Here is a 19,526-nt window from a genome sequence, read left to right as displayed (position 1 = left end):
CTGACCAGGATGTGAGCCTTGTACGTAAAGCTTTCTTCTCGCTTCTTGGTGATCAGCAGCAGCTTGTCGAACAGGAAGAGCGTTCTCTCGTTCTTGGCTCGCTGCAGACGAAATGTTCCTTCGAGAACCAGCTCTCCGTAGCCGATCAGATCGGGGCCCTTCCAGTTGGTCAGCTGGCTCTGGATTTCCTGTGGCGGGCACACAGAGTTAAATAATTATGGAAAAGCAATTGCACAATAGCTGTAAAGAGTGGGAGAGTAAAAAATATCTTGAGTCAGAAAAATAAATGTTTGACCTACAGTACATAAAAAGTAAGCTTAAGGGATTTGGTGCAGGAAAAGATGAGATATTGAAAGAAAAATATGCAGAAAATTTGTGTCCAAGTGTGTTAAGATTTGTAAATAAATCATAAATTTATATAATAATAAAATAAATCACAGAAAAGCCATAATAAAAAGGTATTTTTTGAGAAAGTAAGACGGGAGAAATAGAAACAAACTTAAATAGAAAAACAAGTAAAATAACAATAAAGACTTGAAAGTTTCTATCAATATCTATCATTTCTATCTAGACACTGAACCCTACCACGCACAAATTCCTGCATTCATCCGAGCATTCTGGCTCCCAGCTGATAAAAGAAACAAGCTTCCCTTTTATGTGCCCCCCCCCCCCCCTTATGCAAGGCCATCATCAGCCCAGTGGAAAACGCAGTGACTTGCGTAAGACGTGGGGAGGATCAGAGCTTTGGCCGATTCAAACCCAGAGATCACGTAACTGCCCCGTGCAACAATAAAAGAAATGGCTCCTGGAAAAAAATCTGAAAACTCCTGTGTCTGTTTCAGCCATATAGGAATAAAGAGAGACAAGGCAAGCGTGCGGTTTTGTCCTGTGTGTACGTGTTTGTCGTACCTGCAACCTGACGCCGTGCTCGTGCTTCCTCTTCATGTCGTTGATGTGCCAGGCCACTCGCTGCATGGTGTCAATGGCTTCCTGCACAACCTCGTAGGTCTCTGTGTCCTTCTCCATGTGGTTGGCTATCTCCTGCACAGACAACACACACACATCGCTGGGAGTTAGCACTTTGACACGTGCACGTATGCTCACACATGAACACTTGCAGTACATACACCAATGTGTGTGTTTTTCTGCACGGAGAAACAATAATGCATGCACCGTAATGCAAGCACATACACCGGAACATACTGAGAGCACCATATGTCGAAACATTTGGCCTCTCCAGTGGAGCCGAGTTGGAGAGTCACAAAGCCATTTGCATTATAATACATAAAAACATTAGTGTCCTCTCTGTGCACTTGCAAGTGGGTGCCTGCACTTGCATTTCTGCGGGTTATGAGTAATTGTTTTTGTGATACTGTGTGTTTTTGGAGAGAGAGAGACGGAGACTGGAGACTGGAGACAGAGACAACAGACTGACATACGTGCAGCAGTAGGTGGTACTTGAGGATCCTCTGCACTGGCTTGAGCAGGTAGGAGCCCAGGGGCAAGGAGTGCCGCAGAGATTCCTGGCGCTCGCGGAGAAACTTGGCCAACGCCTTGTTCCTCATGCACTCGGTGAGCACAGCCACCGACCTGTGGAGGCAGAACACGGCGAATGAGATGTCAGCGAGGGGAAGTAAACTGTAATTTGACAACAAAGACTAATGAGACTTTTAATGTATATTCTCACAGACAATAACAAAAGGGGAAACTTTAACTATAAAACATAAAAGGGAATAGCAAGCTGTGATGGGGATTATACACAGTTTATTGAGCTCACTTTGTAAAGCTAATGCAGTCTGATGATTATTAAAATATTATTCATTTGACTATTTGTATTCTAACTATATGGCAAATGTATGCAAACATAATGCATAAATAATATTTGAAGTCAGTGTGCATCTTGTACATTAACTGTGCCTGTGCACATTAACTGTATACTTTCAGACATGCATGCAAAATCATCAAATGACTATGCACTGTGATACGCTGTGTGTATAGTTAATAAGACAAACACTTAATTCTACAGTTTGAATGAGCAATTTGGTATTTACAGTATGATTCCACTGACAGTCAATAAATAATATTATTAAGTAATTGATCATCAAGTCTCTTTTTAGCCTTTAGACAGCAACATTTCATTTTTGGTGCTAAAACCATGACTTTAACAACTTCTAATGAACCACATTTACAAATGCGTGTTCTGACCTATTGGTGAAGAAAGAGGCTTTTTCACTGACAAACAGAGGCTGTGTGTGTGTGTGTGTGTGTGTGTGTGTGTGTGTGTGTGTGTGTGTGTGTGTGTGTGTGTGTGTGTGTGTGTGTGTGTGTGAACGTATGCAGAGCGGAAAAAAGACAGAGAAAGAACGTTTTGAGTCGCCCAAAAACGTTCGCTCTCTTCTGTGTGTGTGTGTAAGTTTGTGTGTGCGCGCGCATGCATGTGCATGTCTGCATGTCTGAATTCCAGTGCAGCTCCACACAGGCCTCACATTGTTCTGGAGGAAACCTGACCTTCGAGCTCAGCATGACCATGATACATCTGCAGCCTCTGCCAGCGTTGGTGTGCAGAGTGTCTCCCTATGGTTGTGTGTGTGTGTCGTGTGTGACCTTGGTTGGGGTCACCAGCTGTGGTGTGGATGTGGGCGAGGGTCTATCTCAAACAGCTGACAATGGCCTCCTCACACACAGGCGCGTGCACACGCACACAATCAGCATTCGCCATTAGTCATCATTAACTTGTAAATAGTTCCCCCACGTGCGTTTCTTATCGCGGTTCTTATCTTATGCACGGTTGAAGACAAATGGAAGCCAGAGGAGAGGGTGTGTTTGTTAGGTGCTGTATATCTTGGCATGAAGAATAGCCTCAAGTTTCAGCCTTTTTAAAAATCATACACAATAGACACACTGACAGAAAAAAACAAACTCTTCATTATTCCTCCTCAGCCGTTCATTCAGGTGTCCCACAGGGCCGCGCTCACACAAAGCAGAATAAAACATTAACAGGTTTAGCTATGATAAGGTGACATCTTTAACAGCCCCATCTGTCAGTGCGTGAGCCGTAACTCTGTCAATAGGCCGCACATAAAGGAATGGCATGGGGGTGGGGGAAGGAGCATGGAGGAGGAGAGACCCTGCGGCACAACAGCCAGTAGACACTTTGACTCCTGCCGAGCTGCCGACTATAGAGCGCGTCAGTCTGTCAGTGAGGGAAGAAAGGTAACGCATTGATCGACACGCACAATGAGGCCATGTGAGACGCTGGGAAGACGAGTGCGAGGAGGTGAGATCAGGACGGAACAATGGCGACGAGAAGCTGGGTTTTGTACAGAGGACTGAATAAACACCGTCACACACACACACACACACACACACACACACACACACACACACACACACACACACACACACACACACACACAATTTTACCGCTGTCTTACCGTGGATAGTTGGTGCAGTACTGGGTGTAAATGTGGAATTCTTCACTCTGCAAAAAAAACACAAGGAGAAGTAGTGAGTTCAAGTACTTCTGTATCAGGAAGAAGAAATACAAGACACAGTAATGTCACGTGATAATTGTCGGCTTCTGTGTGTGTTACTGGAAAAATGTCTAAAACTTTTAAAACACACTCGGCAAGACAAAGTACAGCTGAGGCTAATCACGATGCCATTTTTCTTTTCGAGGCCAAACTTATGGACTGACCGATCAACAGATGTTAGCATTTTTCAAGCCCTGTTGCTCACATGACTAAAAAAAGCACTTTGACTTTTTAATTTGGTCCATGTCCCATCGACTTACATGGAGGAGGCAGGGTTTATGGCTTATACTGCAGCCAGCCTCTAGGTGGCGATCAGGACACTTTGGCTTCACTTTCAGGGAGCAGTCATGTCGTCCATCTTTATATACAGACTATGTATTGTGTAAAAATCGGACTGACTCTATACAGTGGTAGAAATGCAGTTTAATTTCAGACTGAGATCAAAGTCTGTTTCCCCGTTACAAAAACAACATATACAACCACTGGTTCAGTCCTTTAAAAGGTCAAGATTTATCACCATTGTTTTCATTGTTCATTACCATGCATCTGCAGTGGTTTGATGACTGGGTTCATGTTTACTGCTCTGCACGCTGCCCACAGACGAGGCTGCTCTCTCCCTTCACTGCTTCTAATTGAGAATCAACAGTGTAGCTTATGATCAGGCTGCATCCTGGCCTTTAAGTCGGTTGATCCCAGCAGCTCCCAGTGCTCGGATTAAATGTCCCCCTCATTCCCGCCCCTTTGATTGAGATTCTTCCCACCTTGCCGGCCTCACATGAAACCACATCAGACGCAGCTTGACTTATCAAAGCTGGAATGAAGTTCTTCCTCTCCGCTCAAAAAATTCTCTATATCATCCACCGTGTTCCTTGATTTCTACAACACACTCTTCTCTTCCATTGTCGTCCCTCCTCCCTCATTCTCGAAAGCTTTTCTCTTCATCCCTCTTTCACATGTCGCTCTCTTGGAGGCCTCAAGATGAACCCCCCCCCCCCCCCTCAAGGTTGCATAACGTGAAAATCTAATTGAACTCTATTTGTGTCCATAAACACTGAGGTGGGGGTCGCAGGATGAGGACAGCTATCAGGAAGTGACATCGTAAACACACAGGACAGACGACAGACATTTGTCCTGGTTCATAATGTACACACACACATTTACAGGACATTGTGGACATTCATACATGTGTGCCGACATGTGAACGCACTGTATGCATCGAGTGGATGTATGTGAATGTTATGGTACTACGATAAATATACATCCCTATTCATGCTGAAGAAAACATTCAACCTATGTATATGCAAACAGACTATATGTAGACACACACACACACACTAATATACACACAGACACACACACACAGACAGAAAAACTCATGCTATGTTTGCCTGAGGTGCTCCGTGAGAACCGTCCTAAATTGAAGAGCAGTGCTCTCCTCCTCGTCTCCAGAAGTCTGCCGCCACAAAACCAGGCCTAAACACAACCAGATGTGCCACCATCGATTTCTGATGACACACACCAACACACGCTCCTAATGCACACTCTTGATATCCCTCTGCACTGCGAACGCAAGACCGCAAAACACATAACTGCCTCCGTGGAAGACAAATTTGTGCAGAGCTTGCATGCGTGCACACGCCGACAGGCAACCGCACGTCTGCACCCACTCTTTGAACCTAACCAGGAAACCAACAGACCCTGAAATAACTAATCTATAATATACTTCCCTCGTAGAAATATATACAAGCTATGTTAAATCATATAATCATCATATCCAAATGCTGCATGTGAGAGTTCTGAACTGTGCACATGACGGAAATCTAAAATATCATGATACAAATTACATGGAGAGATTTCTACTTTCTTGGAGCTGTGGCCACTAATCACAACACAGTACAAGGAGAAAAAAGGTCAAGTCGCAGCAGCACCCACTCATCATTTTAACGATGAAGTAATAAAGCAGCAGGTTACGGTGTTGCAGCGTCGAGACCGGACTGGTCACAGTGACTCATCGGGCAGGCACCGAACCCTAAAGATCACCAGGGGCGAAATAATAAGAGATCTTGTTTTAATTGTGCTCTCTCTGCTTCAGTCAGCGTGTAGCAACCCATAAAACCTTGTAAAGGCTTACTCAACACATAGCGCTGAGAGGATTCAGTCAAACAGAGGGGAACATGAGGATAGATAGCCAATTATCTGAGAGGGGGGCCGAGATTTATAACTACATCTGTCTGTTCTTCAAAGAGGGCAGGGTGGGGACACTGGGCCACACTGATTAGAAACGTATCAGCTGTGTGTGTGTGTGTGACCATTTCACAGCAGTGAAACAGTGAAAGAAAGATTTGTGGTTTTCTGGGTCTTAGCAACAATGACTAACCTTCACTAACACGTCTCTTACCAGAAGTCAGCTTCATAAAGCCACACACACACACACACACACACACACACACACACACACACACACACACACACACACACACACACACACACACACACACACACACACACACACACACACACACACACACACACACACACACACACACACACACACACACACACACACTTTCCTCTCTGCAGCTCTTCCCTGGTTCTATCCATCCGCTGTCAATGAGGAGCATTGAACTGGGACTTGAGGTCCTTTCAAAACATTGCACTCAGATTGTATTTAATGTAAATAAATCCCATTGTTTTTAAGGTGTTCTGTCATTGATTCCAGTAAGTTGTGGTCAGTGATTTGAGGGTTGTACGCCCCCTAGGGTCGCCAAACGGTGGAGCGTAACACAGACATTATCTGTTGACATTTTATTTTGTGCTAACTGCTCCGTTAATCAGTCAGTTACAGGACGTTAGCATCCAGGCTCGTTTATGGATCCCAGTTAATTATGCCGAGTGGAGCTGTGGGCCGCTATAAAACGGGTTTGTCAACAACAGCAGCTGCTGCATTTAGGGAGTCTGTGACTGTGACTTGTTTTTTTATATACATGGTCAGACAGTTGCTCTGTGGTATTGGGTGTAATTGCAGTGGGGGTAGGGAGGGAATGTAAACTGTTTTAGAGGAAGTGCTGGAATGCAGTGTATTTATCATGGGACATAATCATTTTATGAGGCATGGATGGGTGAGGAGTCGGGCTGGAAGAAAGGTTAGAACACAAACACACACAGAGGGAGCAGTGATACGTCGTTCAGCAGAGTTGCTGAGTCCAGCTTTTCTTGATGAAGTGCAGCTATTACCCGCCTCCAGTAAAAAAAAGAAAAAAAAAAGTGATTACATATTTGGGCGGTCTTTAAAATTCCTCTGGAGTTGTCCTTCCTCTTGCACTTAACACGGACATTCCCGACACTAAAGTGATGCTACTGGCTACGATAAACTTCACTGACTGTATGCAACGTCTGCATCGGACTTTTGGGAACTGGTCTCTTAAAATAACCTGTTTCTCATTTTCTGTTAGTGCGTGTGTGCGTGTGTGCGTGTGTGCGTGTCTGCCAGCTGTTTGGACAGGTTTCAACAAGCAACGGAAAGGAGTTGGCATGTGGACACAGAGACAGACAGTAGTACAGAGGAAATACTCAGAACGGTTAAAAATCTTCCATTACAAGTAAAGTTCTGCTTTCAAAATCCCACTTGAATAAAGTTTCAAAAGAACTCAATCTGTAATAAATCACATTATAACCAAGGCACAATAGTGATAGTGTGGAGTTCTCATGTGCTCCCCAGGTCTGCGTGGGTTTTATCCAGCTTCCTCCCACAGTCCACAGACACTCAGTTTGGGGTTCGGTTGATTGGAGACTAAACTGACCAGAGGTGTAAATGTGAGCATGAATGGTTATTTGTGTGTTGGCCCTGCAATACGTTAGCATCCTGTCCAGGGGTGCACCGTGCCTCCCACCCAACATCAACTGGGATTGGCTCCAGCTTCCCCCCCCCCTCCCCGTAGGATATGGATAATGAGTGGTATAGATAATGGATGGATGGATAATATATTTGATTTTTAATAGAAATGCTTCAAGGTGTAAGAAGCAGTTTTTTATTATATTTGGTAGAGGAGAAGCTAGTTTTAAATATTAGATATAAACAAAGGTAATGTACATTTGTAGATCTGAATCAAGGGGTTGTAAAATGATTCATGTGGAAAAAAAGAAGAAAAAAATCTCTCTGATAAGACTCAAGTAAACTGATACTGTACATGTACTTCAGTTTCAGTATGTGTCACATTGTGAGTGTGTGTCATCAGTTACTTTCCATCAGTGGAGTCAAAAGAGTTGGAGGAGGCGTTGGACATTTTTACCTTGGATACGAAGCACTCTGCGATGGCCACTGGGTCGGCGTTACACTTCTCCAGATCATGAAGAAGGTCCCTGAAATCAAAGGAAATCAGAGAGATCAGACTTTGATGTGAACCCACAAATTTCTTCTTCTTTTAACAGTAAACAGATTGTGTTTCTCCTCTTCCCACCATTCTTTGTTCACAACAATCACAGTGAATTTGAGGAGAAAGAGTCACGCTGGGTGCGCGAATGAGGCCTCAGGGCGCTCGGCTCTGAACAAACGAGAAACTTCCATGAATTCAAACGGGTGCTCCTGTATGTAGCTGTGTGTGTGTGTGTGTGTGTGTGTGGAACACAACTGCTGGAGTGATTGTTTCATGGCTGAAGCATGAGGTCACTGTCACCGCTTTAAACTGCTTTTACACGCTTCCTTTTACTGGCCAGGTTTTCTGCCACACAGCAGCTGAGAAATGAATAGGTGGGAGACAAGAGTGTGACGCCAGACCACCAGGGCTGATGCTCAGCTAGCCATCTCGTCTGGATACAGCAGACAGACACACACACACTTCAGAACGGTGCCGGAGGAGACAAATATGCAGACGGGGACTGATTATACACACACACACACACACACACACACACACACAACGCCCTTCCAAGAAATCAACAGGTGCCTCAGCCCAGTTTCACTATTAACAGGTCATTGTTTGTTGAGCCTGGGAGAGACGAGAGTCTGTCGGTGTATTAATATGTCGTCAGACATTTTGGGGCCAAGTCCAACTCAAGTTTGAAGCTAGATTATATTTCACTGTAACCTAATGATTTGCTTATGGCTTTGAAAGATTGTGAATGGGACTCACCCAAGACTTTAAAATAGCTGTCACAAGGCGTTGTAGTTCAATAAGATAATTCATACAACTCACTTAACACCAGAGACTGCACAGGATTAACAGTAGTTTACGGGTGTAGAAAAAAACTTGACAATTACTTGGGATTTGTCAACAACCACTTACATCATAGGTGTTAATATTTCTTGTTTAAACTTATTCTCCTTGGGGACACGTCAGTATTAGCCTCAGAATATAAAGGCATGAGACACCATATATATTAAAATATTGATGAACAAGAATCAGCTCTAACATGATCTGTGAAAAAAATATATTCAGGTTGAAAGCAAAATCATCCTTTTCTAAAAGATACTGGAATGACTTGACTTGAATGACCTATTTTGTCACATCACCGTCTTTGTCTGAGGTAACTTAGGCCTCACAGGTAAAGTCTGAGGTCTCATATTTATGACTTAGGTCTGTAGTGAACTGCCACTGTCTCCATGTTGTACCTGTTGAAGTGGTAGATGTCCTGGATGTTGCCGAATAGTGAACCTTTGTCCTCGGAGCTCAGGGCCAGTCGAGACTGGTTACTGATACACTCCAGGTAGTCCTGCACAGGAGGAGAGAGAGAGAGAGAGAGAAGTCATGTTAGAGCTGGACGGCTGTAGACGTCTGTCTATTCTCAGATAATCAAACTAAAAACCCACACAGCATGTAGTGGTACATTCTACTGTTCAATCCACAACGTTCACCTAAAACTAGAACTGCAGACCGAAAGGAATTTCCACTGTAGAAACAGAAACAGACCTTTTATTATCGTTCTTGCATGTGCTCCAGTTCCACATATACAACGTGAACTAACTTGCTGTATTATTTTTGGGGACTCCTCATTAATACATTTTATTTATTTATTTATAAACTAGTCATTGAGTTCATGCCACTATAATACCCCCCCGCACTTTGTTTCTGTTCTACTGAAGGGGAACATATCATCATCATCATCATCATTTTTATTTAAATGTTTTTCTTTAATTTTCCTGTGCACACACAATTATATGACTCATCATTCGTCATGGCCTCCTCTGTTCTTTAAGTTGTAATAGCCAGCAACACCAATTAAAACACCCATGGTATACATCATTTTTCATTTCATGTAAATTCTCTAATTTGATTTGAAGTGGTATAATTAGACGTTAAGTTATGTTATTGCGCTGCTTGGTCCCCTGTGGCTCTGTTTTGTGTAAACATCCTGATCGGGGAGATAAGGCTGATCATCAGGTTTGAGTCCCACCACAGTCACTCCAATGCTGCAGGAAACACAGGTTCAACATGTTGGAAAACAGGTATAAATCTGCTCAGGCTGATTTAACACCAACGTCTCTTATCACTGGCTCCATCACTGCCGTCAGCGCTGTAACGACTCGGCTCTCAGTCTGCCCCGCAGACAGAAAGTGAGAGGCGGGGGGGGGGGAAAACACACACCAGTCACCGTTTCTCTTCTGCAAGCCTGTTGCTGGTTTCTGTTGCATTAAATCCCTCACATTAGTTTGTCATTACGTTCTTGTGTATGTTGTTTACACTGTGTAATCACAACCATGAGTCGATACAAAAATCTGAACCCGGATCAGGAAACACACAGGAGCCGTGAGAGTCGCTGTGTCTGTCTCTCTGAAGCGCCTCTTGCTCGTCTGTCTCTCTGACAAATGAGCTCTGATAATATCTTTTCCTGCAGGCTGCTGAAAGATGGGAGTCAAACCCGAAACACAACTACACCTGAAGAACACATAACACACACACACACACACACACACACACACACACACACACACACACACACACACACACACACACACACACACACACACACACACACACACACACACACACACACACACACACACACACGGGACAGTCAGTAGGAGGAAGTATCGACCACAGTCTGTAACTGGGCAGGACACACACCCACTGATTACAGCACACACACACTTCCCTGATCACCTGCTTTTATCTGTTGAATTTACAGCCTGCTGCTGTGCTTTAATCTTCTATGTTAATGTTATAACAGCAGCAGTCCTACAGACAAGGGATTTAAAAAGAGAGTCTCAGCCAAAACAACATGATTCAAACCTAAAGTGAAAGTCATTTGAATGTTTATTGGTTTGAAGGTGATGAAAGAGGCTGTGGTTTCTGTTGGGAGGATTTGATGGTTAGAGGTCACGTCAGGAGGTCATGTTTGGATTTTGTTGACTATCGAAGGTAATGTGTAAGGTGATGCTTTATTAGCCACGGGTCACGGATCTGACCTGGCCTGACCCGTTCACTCAACACCCTCAGTCAAAGCCTGGCTGATTCTTAACAATGGGCAGCACACACACACACACACACACACACACACACACACACACACACACACACACACACACACACACACACACACACACACACACACACACACACACACACACACACACACACACACACACACACACACACACACACACACACACACACCTTAAGGAACACTCCCCGCTAAGCATCAGACATAACATGTACAAACTTGATACTTTCTCCTGTTAACTATTAACCACCTCAAGTACACACTTCTTTCCTCTGCACCAATCACATCCCTTCACAGTCGGAAGTCATTCCTCAAAGTAATGTCGAGTGGCGACGTTCAAATCTCATTCATTTAAACAATTTGTCACTTTTCATTTGAAATGCCCAGTCAACTACAAATGGCCTGGCAGTGGGAAATCAAATCAAAGCTTTGTTTTGGGAACGTGAAGTGGCAGAGCGAGCCCGACACGCTGCATCATACAAAAGAAAAACACATTCAAATACATTAAACAAAACCAAATGGGGGAAAAAATTTCGCCAATTTGACAACACATGCACTTTTCGGAAAAAACACTCAGGACACAACCAGATGCATAAACTTCTGCACAACACAAAAGAAATGACTTGCAGACATTTCCAGGGAAACAACGCTTGACAAGCTTGTTTATCACTTTTTAGTGTCTCCAGGAAATGTATTGTTTTCTAAATCATTTTTATTGAGCTGTGTGAGAAGACTCGACGGTGGACTTCTTTTGTTCTGGCAGCACGTTTGTGCATTTGGTTGTGTTGTCCAGTCTTGCAGAACTTTTTTGGAGGCATATTAGGGTTTCTGTTTTTGCAGCAGTGTTTGGTGTGTTGACAAATCCTTTTTCATTTCTCTTCTTTTCTTTGGCTGCATGGTTTTCAGGGCCACCATAGACATGAATTAATTCCTGGACCAACTGACAGACCGCTCAGTACTTTCACTTGTACTGTAACTGATCTAAATGAAAACATACGGTTCACACACAAGCTCGCACAGTGTGTGTGTGTGTGTGTGTAGACTACCACACCACTGCTGACTGATGGGACACAGGTGAGCCCAAGGGAGTCTGGGTAAATATTTGTGTTTGAGGCTTTACCCCACCCTCTTCCCCTGCAGGAAGCAGCGCGGGCAGAGGGATTATGGGATGATACTGCGGGACCAGCTCACACAGGACAGTGCTGATAATAGATGGGTTGATGCTGTCCAGTGGTCTTCTCTTCCCGATAAGTAAACCGTCATGTTAAAAGCTCTATTCACACAGACGCAGCCATCGCAATCCATCTTCTGTGCACCCACTGGAACCGGCATTAAAAAGGGTGAAGAAAGGCAAAATGCATGCGTCCCATCCAAAGTGCTGGTGAAGAATTAGCCGTGCTGCCGTCTGAGTGTGGTGGGCCAGGGCTGGGTGGTCTGACGCACTAATGGAGATAGGTGATGTGCAGAAGAGCGGCAGTGGAGGGTTATTAAGTGCTGCTCCTAAGCTCTGTTCAGTGTTTTCCTAACCTACTTTGGACAGTGTTATCTCAGACCTAAATCCCTTCCTACCTTCCTCTCTGTCTCCCCCCTTTTCCTCACCTCCTGAAGGGAGGAGGAAGGGAAGGAGGAGCAGGAGAGGGTGGGACATCGATCAGGGGTGACAGGCCAAAGCCACAACATCTAAAACCGCACTCCCTCTACTTATCCTGTCTCTCGGGAATATGAATATCCTGCTTTCTTTTTCCCCTCGTATAAACCTTTTCAACCCTATACAACAAACGCACGCACGCACGCACACACACACACACACACACACACACACACACACACACACACACACACACACACACACACACACACACACACACACACACACACACACACACACACACACACACACACACACACACACACGACCCTTGATCCAGGATCGCAGAGTTGGGAAGGAAAGATGTGGAAAAATGTGGACGAGCCTCCGACACATGCATCTTACACCACAAACAACTCAAATTTAGCTGCAGGACACAAATGCAAAACACATGTCACATGTGTGTTGCACATATTCGAGCATGCACAATATCATTTTTTATGTTCCACAGAACCATAAAGAGCTGAACGGAGAAAGAAAAGAAGAAGAAGAAGAGTGAAAGGAGAGCAACCTTTGGTACAAACCACTGCACCCAAGCTTAAACAAAGCCTCTAAAGTCCTGACTGGAGGCAATGTGTATCCTCGCAGTTCAAAGCCAACTTTAACAAAGGGAGTGTATTTGAGTGTGTGTGTATACAGTATGTGTGTGTGTGTGCGTGCGTGTGCTTTTTAAAAAAAGAAAAGAGTTGTGTGGTTCTGTGTGTGTGTGTGTGTGCCTTTGCCCACAGCACAAAAGCTCTGGTGTCGTGTAACTCGGTCCAAACCCCGCCTGCAAACACAGGTGACCTTATTGTATTGAAGGTTCGCTGCAGGCAATGAGCTGCATGTGTCACGTGTGTGTGTGTGTGTGTGTGTGTGTGTGTGTGTGTGTGTGTGTGTGTGTGTGTGTGTGTGTGTGAGGGAAAACCACAAAGATATAAAGGATGATTGTTATCTTGTAAATTAAAGCCCCATATTCCTCCTGAAGAGACCAAGGTCAAGGCAGGCGCTGGACTGCAGCACGTTTATGACGTCCCACTGCTGCTCAGAGCCTAACTGGGTCAGCGAGGAAATATTTCAGTTCAGTCACTGTTTTGCCTGGAAAAGATGGGACCTTCTAAAAATGTTAAAACCATTTGATCTTATTTGAATTTCTGCCTCTTACGAGAAAATGAAAAACATGTTTTCTATGTTAATGTTTGCATTTTTCCCCCCTCTTTGGATTATACTGAATAGCTGTTTCCCAGGTCTCTAAAGAAGCAATAAAAACAAAGAAAAGAAAGAAAATCTGGACATATGAAACCAGTCATGAGGGGGTGATTTGTTTTAAAGGATCACAAGCCAAAAAGTTCCGATACCATTTTCCGCCTTCAGATACAGATACCCGGACTTTGCATATCTGCCGATACTGAGTACTTACGATACCAGTGCAACTTGCATGTTGTACACATCGCCAGGACTTTCCAGGATGAAATATTGCAAATTTGCTGACATTTCAGCTCTGGCTAATGCTACACTAACAGAAAATACTTTAACAACACAACTGCTGTTTTGGAGCGGCGAAGAAGAAATTTGTTTTCTGAGAAAAGAAATTTGCAGTTTTATCTTTGTGAAAGTAACGTATTTTAAAGACATGGTATCGGATCAGTTCATAGATTTGTATAGATTTGTATACCGTATTTTTTTCGATCAAAACCTTAACTATAGTTAAGATCACACAAAATCCTGAAGATAAATTGATTGACCCGTCCTGGGGGAGAGCTGAGAGGTCACATTTGGAGTTGATATAATCTGAGTAACCTTGAATTCGTTCAAAGCCTCACATCTGATCTGCTGCCAAAAGCGCTTTACCTTTGATATTTTATACCCGTCCCATGTGTAGGATCCTTCTGCTTCTCATTTCTTGCAGAGGTTATGTTATGTTTTGTTTTTTCTGTCTCTTACCTCTACGATGCTTCGCAGGTCCTGGACGTATGTTCTCTCTGTATCCAGTATCTCCTGCACCACTCGGTCCACATATGTCCTGGGTCCCTGCCCCGTCCGCTCACCTCCCACAGGACTCAGCTCTGGCTCTGAATGTTCTGTCGGAGTCTGTTCGCTGCCCTGTCTCCCTTGCCCCCTCCCTGTGTCCATCCCTCTATCATTTCTGTCCTCTTCCTCCCCGCATCCCAGCTGCCGAGCCGGGACCAGCTCCAACCGAATGGCCCCGGAGTCCCGGTCCGAGGCCACTGGGTTACAGTGAGTGGCAGGGACGAGGGTGGAGCGGCTGCCCAGGGAGCAGTGACTGTCCCGGGAGGAGGCTGACGACGAGGTGGAGCTGTAGCTGATCGGCCTTTCGGCGCTGTCGGGAGAGGAGTCCATGCTGAGGGCGGAGCAGTAGCGCAGGGAGGCGTGGCGGAAGGCCGGGTTGCGGAGGCAGCGGGCCGGGTAGTCGACGGAGCTCAGGACAGAGCCAGAGTCCGGGACTTCAGGAAGGGGCGGCAACACATCAGGCAGGTAGTTGTAATCATCTGGAGAGATAACGAGACAAAGACAAACATCAGATTTGCGGCCAAATATGTTATATAATATTATTATTAAGTTCAGGTTGTCTAAGGCAGTTTTCTGACAAACAGATCTGTGGAAATAAAAACACCAGCTGGCTCATTCATCTCAGTGAGACCAACACAATGCCACAGCGGGGGTGTTGTTACGGGCAGCTCCACCCAAATAAGCAGTTCAGCAAAAAAGGTTTTAACATGACTCACGACTGAACAAGGCACAATAACGGCCAATCACACAGAAGCAAAAGGTGAATGGCCTCTAAATTTCACCTTTGGGCACATACAGACTTCTTGTCCTAGTGTTTCTAAATAAAAGGCTGCACATAGAATACATGATGTTGTCTGGACCAATGATGCTACCACCTTTTTGGGGCCTTTCACTGTCAAACTTTGCAAAAAAACATCAACGTTTTGGCTTTATTTGGACTAGAAAGTGCCCAATACCTTGCATTCGCAATGGTGGTCTAACAAGTAAAATCTGTAACATTTTATTTGTAGCTCTCAAATATCAAGTTTGTCTATGAACAACCTTGGAGGCCATCTGAGGGCAATGGCCAATATTTGGGCCAAGACTCCATCTTCTGTTCACTGTTAAGTTTCTTTTAACACACGTGTCAAACATGCAGGTAAAGCAAAGCCTGCCGAAATGTGATTGGTCAAACTTGAAACAGAACGACCGAAATCTTGTCCCTCACCTAAATATTCTGCACATTCACACGATGAATGTGTTTATAGAGATTCAACACGTGACCTCCTCAAATCAAAACCAAACAAACAGCCACAGAGGAGGAACCGAGTCACAGTATGTAACTTACGATTCAGCACCTTAATATTCTTACAGCCAAACTGTTTAGTATCGCAATGCCTGACGTTCCTGCGGACCACAGTGTGACTGACCAGCAGTCAGATGAGGACCACTGACTCACAGTTGTCCTCAGTTCCACCCAAATGTTTCACATACAAGGAGCTGGTGAAAACTCCCAACACACACAAGAAACGTAAACTTTAGATTTCGAATTGTGTGTGCGTGCATGTTTGTGTTTCAGCATTTTTCCAGCGGAATACAGAAAGAGCTTGAGTTTAATGACAAGCTTAGTGTAATACAGAGAGCACTCCACACTGGGGCCATGAATGAGAGCCCTATTCCACACACAAGTTTGTGTGTGTGTGTGTGTGTGTGTGTGCGACTACAGGAGTCTATTTGGCGTACCGCGGTGCCAAACTGGCTCTCAACCTTGGGTCTGTGGAGAGATCCGTTAAGATATGATTACTGACTCCCGAGGCCCCACAGTGAGGCCGGCTGAAGTGAAACCACACATGCAGCGTATCGGACAGAAGCTCTCCAAGTTTCCCTCAACGGTTTCCAAGGTCTCGCTTCAAAGGGCAGCTTTGACGGGAAGTGCAGGGAGCAAGTAAACACAGTGGCCAGGCGAGGGGAGGACAAGATGAGAGAGCCTCATACCGTCTCTGTGGGAGTTTGACACCGGTCTTTATAATCAAAGCTCGCTACACCAGAAAGCCGGCAGCACCGGTGTTGTGGCAACACTGATCTCCAGAGCCCTATAGAACAGTGTCACTCTCTCTCTCTCTCTCTCTCTCTCTCTCTCTCTCTCTCTCTCTCTCTTTCTTTCTTTCTGCCAGCAGCACCAGCTCAGCTTTAAAACCTGTCTCACTTCAAAGCTCCGGAGATCACACGCTCACGTTCAAAAACATGAAACGTGAAACTGAGGACAAGCTCAAAGAATCCTGGGTACATACCCACTCTCTCACCTTTCAAATAGGTACCTTGGAGGTCTTTCTGCTACGGTGACACCTCTTTAGAGAGCAGCAGACGTGCTCGTTAGACTGGTCTGTGACGAGAAGATCACAGGGCTGAGTTTGAAAACTACCAACGCAAAGATACCCAGCTAAGAAAGGACACCGGTATGTTTCTCTTGTGAGAGAGAATTTAAATAAGCTCTAGCGGATATCTGACATATCTTTTATGTCAAAGTTGGCCTAATTTAAAGTGGCAATCTTAAAGATTTCTGTCCTGGTTAATTTGGCGACACCTGTGGTTACTGGTGGTAACTCCAAATGTGGTTAAAGACTACAGGTCACAGAGTTCTTCGGGTATAAAAACAAACTATTGTCGCTTTAATAAAGAAGCCACGCAATCATTGGCTTTTCCCCATCATTTCGTGAGCCCTGATCTAGGCCACTAGGCGTCTCTCAATCAAAACAATAACAAAAGACCTAGTTTGATGACGTCGTAAAGCCGCGTGGGATCATGGGAGTTGTTGTCTTTACCACCACTGCCGATGAAAATCTCCCTGATGCGACTCAATGAGGTATTAAAGTTTTATTCACGTTAGGAAAACGCCGGCGAACAATCAGGATCTACTATGAGTGACCAATACAAACATTGGAAGGAAAACAGGCAAGCAGTTGGTTTTTGTTTCATCACATGTTTGCCTCAGGAAGTTATAGCAGAGACGAGCAAAGACACGGGTAAAGGGATATGATGCAATTAAAAGGGCCTCAAAAATAAACGTATAGTTTGAGTAAAATTGGGGATTTCTCTGGGTTTGAACATTTTTGGAAACATTGTCTTATCGACCTCTTTCAGTGCTTTACAGTACAAGTCACAGTCAGCCATCCACACACACATTCATGCAACGCTACTACATTTAGGATTTTAACAAAAACACCATTTATTTTCTGTCGGCACAGCCATGAGAAGCAATTTGTGCCTCAGTATTTTCCCCAAAGACTCTTCCACATACAGACTGGAGGAAGCAGGAATCAAACCACAGACATTCTGATTAGTGGAGGACCCGCTTTATGAGCCACAGCCCTAGTCTGGTACTGATCATGAATAGTCCCTTGATCCATTGCGAATATCAAAATATTGACGAGTGCAGCTATGAGTCCAAACATCACAAATATGTCTTTGCCAGATCCAGGCCCTCGAGTCTGTCCGTCTCTACTGAACCATTACAAACATGTTTTTCAGAGGAAAATAAAATGAAGCCAATACCTGGTTATAATGTTTCATGGATGTAAAATCAACAGTATTGAATTACACATTTGAAAAAACAACAACAATGGGGTGAGACTCCTGCTGAATCACAGCTTTCGCTTCAAATTTGTTCCGCTGGCGTGCCAAGAAAAGCAGGGAGGAACTGGAGCGTCCAAAAGCTGGAGTGGCATGAAACTGTGTTTTCCTCAGACAGGCCAAGGCGCTGATTGACTGTGCGTGTTTCAAATGTGCGTGTGCGTCCATCCAAATACTAACATTCCCCCAGACTGACCCACTTTTTAACAATTAAAGATCAGAGAGTCCAGTGGGTGAAAACATCTCTCTCTCACACTCACACGCACACACACACACACACACACACACACACACAGCTTGTTGATAAGCAGCACACGTCATATAGAGTCATCATACACACAATGAGTTTTATTATATTACACACTGTGGCATTAATGGGTAACTGACCGGTTTCTTTGCCCTTTGCTTTATCCTTATCACAACAGGTGTATGTAAATCTGTCCCGTGTGCGTTTCACTCAAAATGCATTAGGTTTATCACGGAAGATTACGCTACCTGAAGGAATTACCTAATGGTCCTCACATCAGTTAGATATGGGCAGTGTGCACGTGCAACACACACACAAACACACAGGCTTAGAGAACAAATACAGAGAAAACCATGTGTTTCCGTTTGCAGTGAAACCCAAACATCCCGGAGAGAGAGATTGCTCCATCCCGTGTTTGCCCAGCCCCTCCTTCCCAGCGTCGGGCTTCGTGTTTGGGACATGCTGTGGCCGTCTCCTGGGTGAACTGGCTCTTGAACACACACACACACACACACACACACACACACACACACACACACAGAGAGAGAGAGTGGAGAAGATGGACAGGCTTTGGTTAGCCCCTGTCCAGATTATGTTCAACCCGATCCTTGTAAACGATCTCCAATTATAGTGCCTACGCATGCAGGTTGGGACCGTTTTTCCCGTGTGTGTGTCTGTGTTTGTGTTGTATGTCCGTGTGGGTGTGTTTGTGTTGTATGTCCGTGTGTGTGTTTGTGTTGTATGTCCGTGTTTGCCAGACGAGACAGAGAGGGTGATTCACAGAGAGGCTGCAAAACCTGTCTTCAATCTCTGGCTTTCATTTAACTTGAAAACGAAAGCCCCCAAAGAGCCGAGGCCGCTTCCCTAAGAAGTTTAATATGTTGATGATCAAGCTCGTCTGGAGGGAAAACAGCGAGAACCAGAAGGAACCAGACTGAGAAGAGAGCAGGCGATAAACACAGATGGTAAAATTACTGGCTATGTACTGCAAGTTTATTATTAACTATTTTTGCTATATTTTTAGAACAAGGAAATACCTGTA

The 19,526-nt window shown here is 44.6% G+C and overlaps 1 protein-coding gene across 3 annotated transcripts in view; it reads right to left on the bottom strand.

Annotated features, from left to right (window-relative positions):
* The window catches only part of LOC117758241 (pleckstrin homology domain-containing family G member 1), a 61,131-nt gene that overhangs the window by 7,640 nt on the left and 33,965 nt on the right, over window positions 1-19,526 (bottom strand). For all 3 annotated transcript variants that reach the window (XM_034579757.1, XM_034579759.1, XM_034579758.1), the window contains exons 2-8: window positions 14,542-15,107; window positions 9,142-9,242; window positions 7,823-7,892; window positions 3,435-3,481; window positions 1,440-1,590; window positions 910-1,041; window positions 6-188 (exon numbers count right to left, since the gene is read on the bottom strand). In XM_034579757.1, the coding sequence (XP_034435648.1) occupies window positions 6-188; window positions 910-1,041; window positions 1,440-1,590; window positions 3,435-3,481; window positions 7,823-7,892; window positions 9,142-9,242; window positions 14,542-15,107 (1,250 nt within the window). The remainder of the gene's footprint in view (window positions 1-5; window positions 189-909; window positions 1,042-1,439; window positions 1,591-3,434; window positions 3,482-7,822; window positions 7,893-9,141; window positions 9,243-14,541; window positions 15,108-19,526) is intronic.

Source organism: Hippoglossus hippoglossus, chromosome 24, assembly GCF_009819705.1.
Source record: "Hippoglossus hippoglossus isolate fHipHip1 chromosome 24, fHipHip1.pri, whole genome shotgun sequence".
Classification (NCBI taxonomy): Eukaryota; Metazoa; Chordata; class Actinopteri; order Pleuronectiformes; family Pleuronectidae; genus Hippoglossus; species Hippoglossus hippoglossus.
Note: the sequence above shows the minus strand (reverse complement) of the source record. Positions and strands in the feature narration are given on the sequence as shown.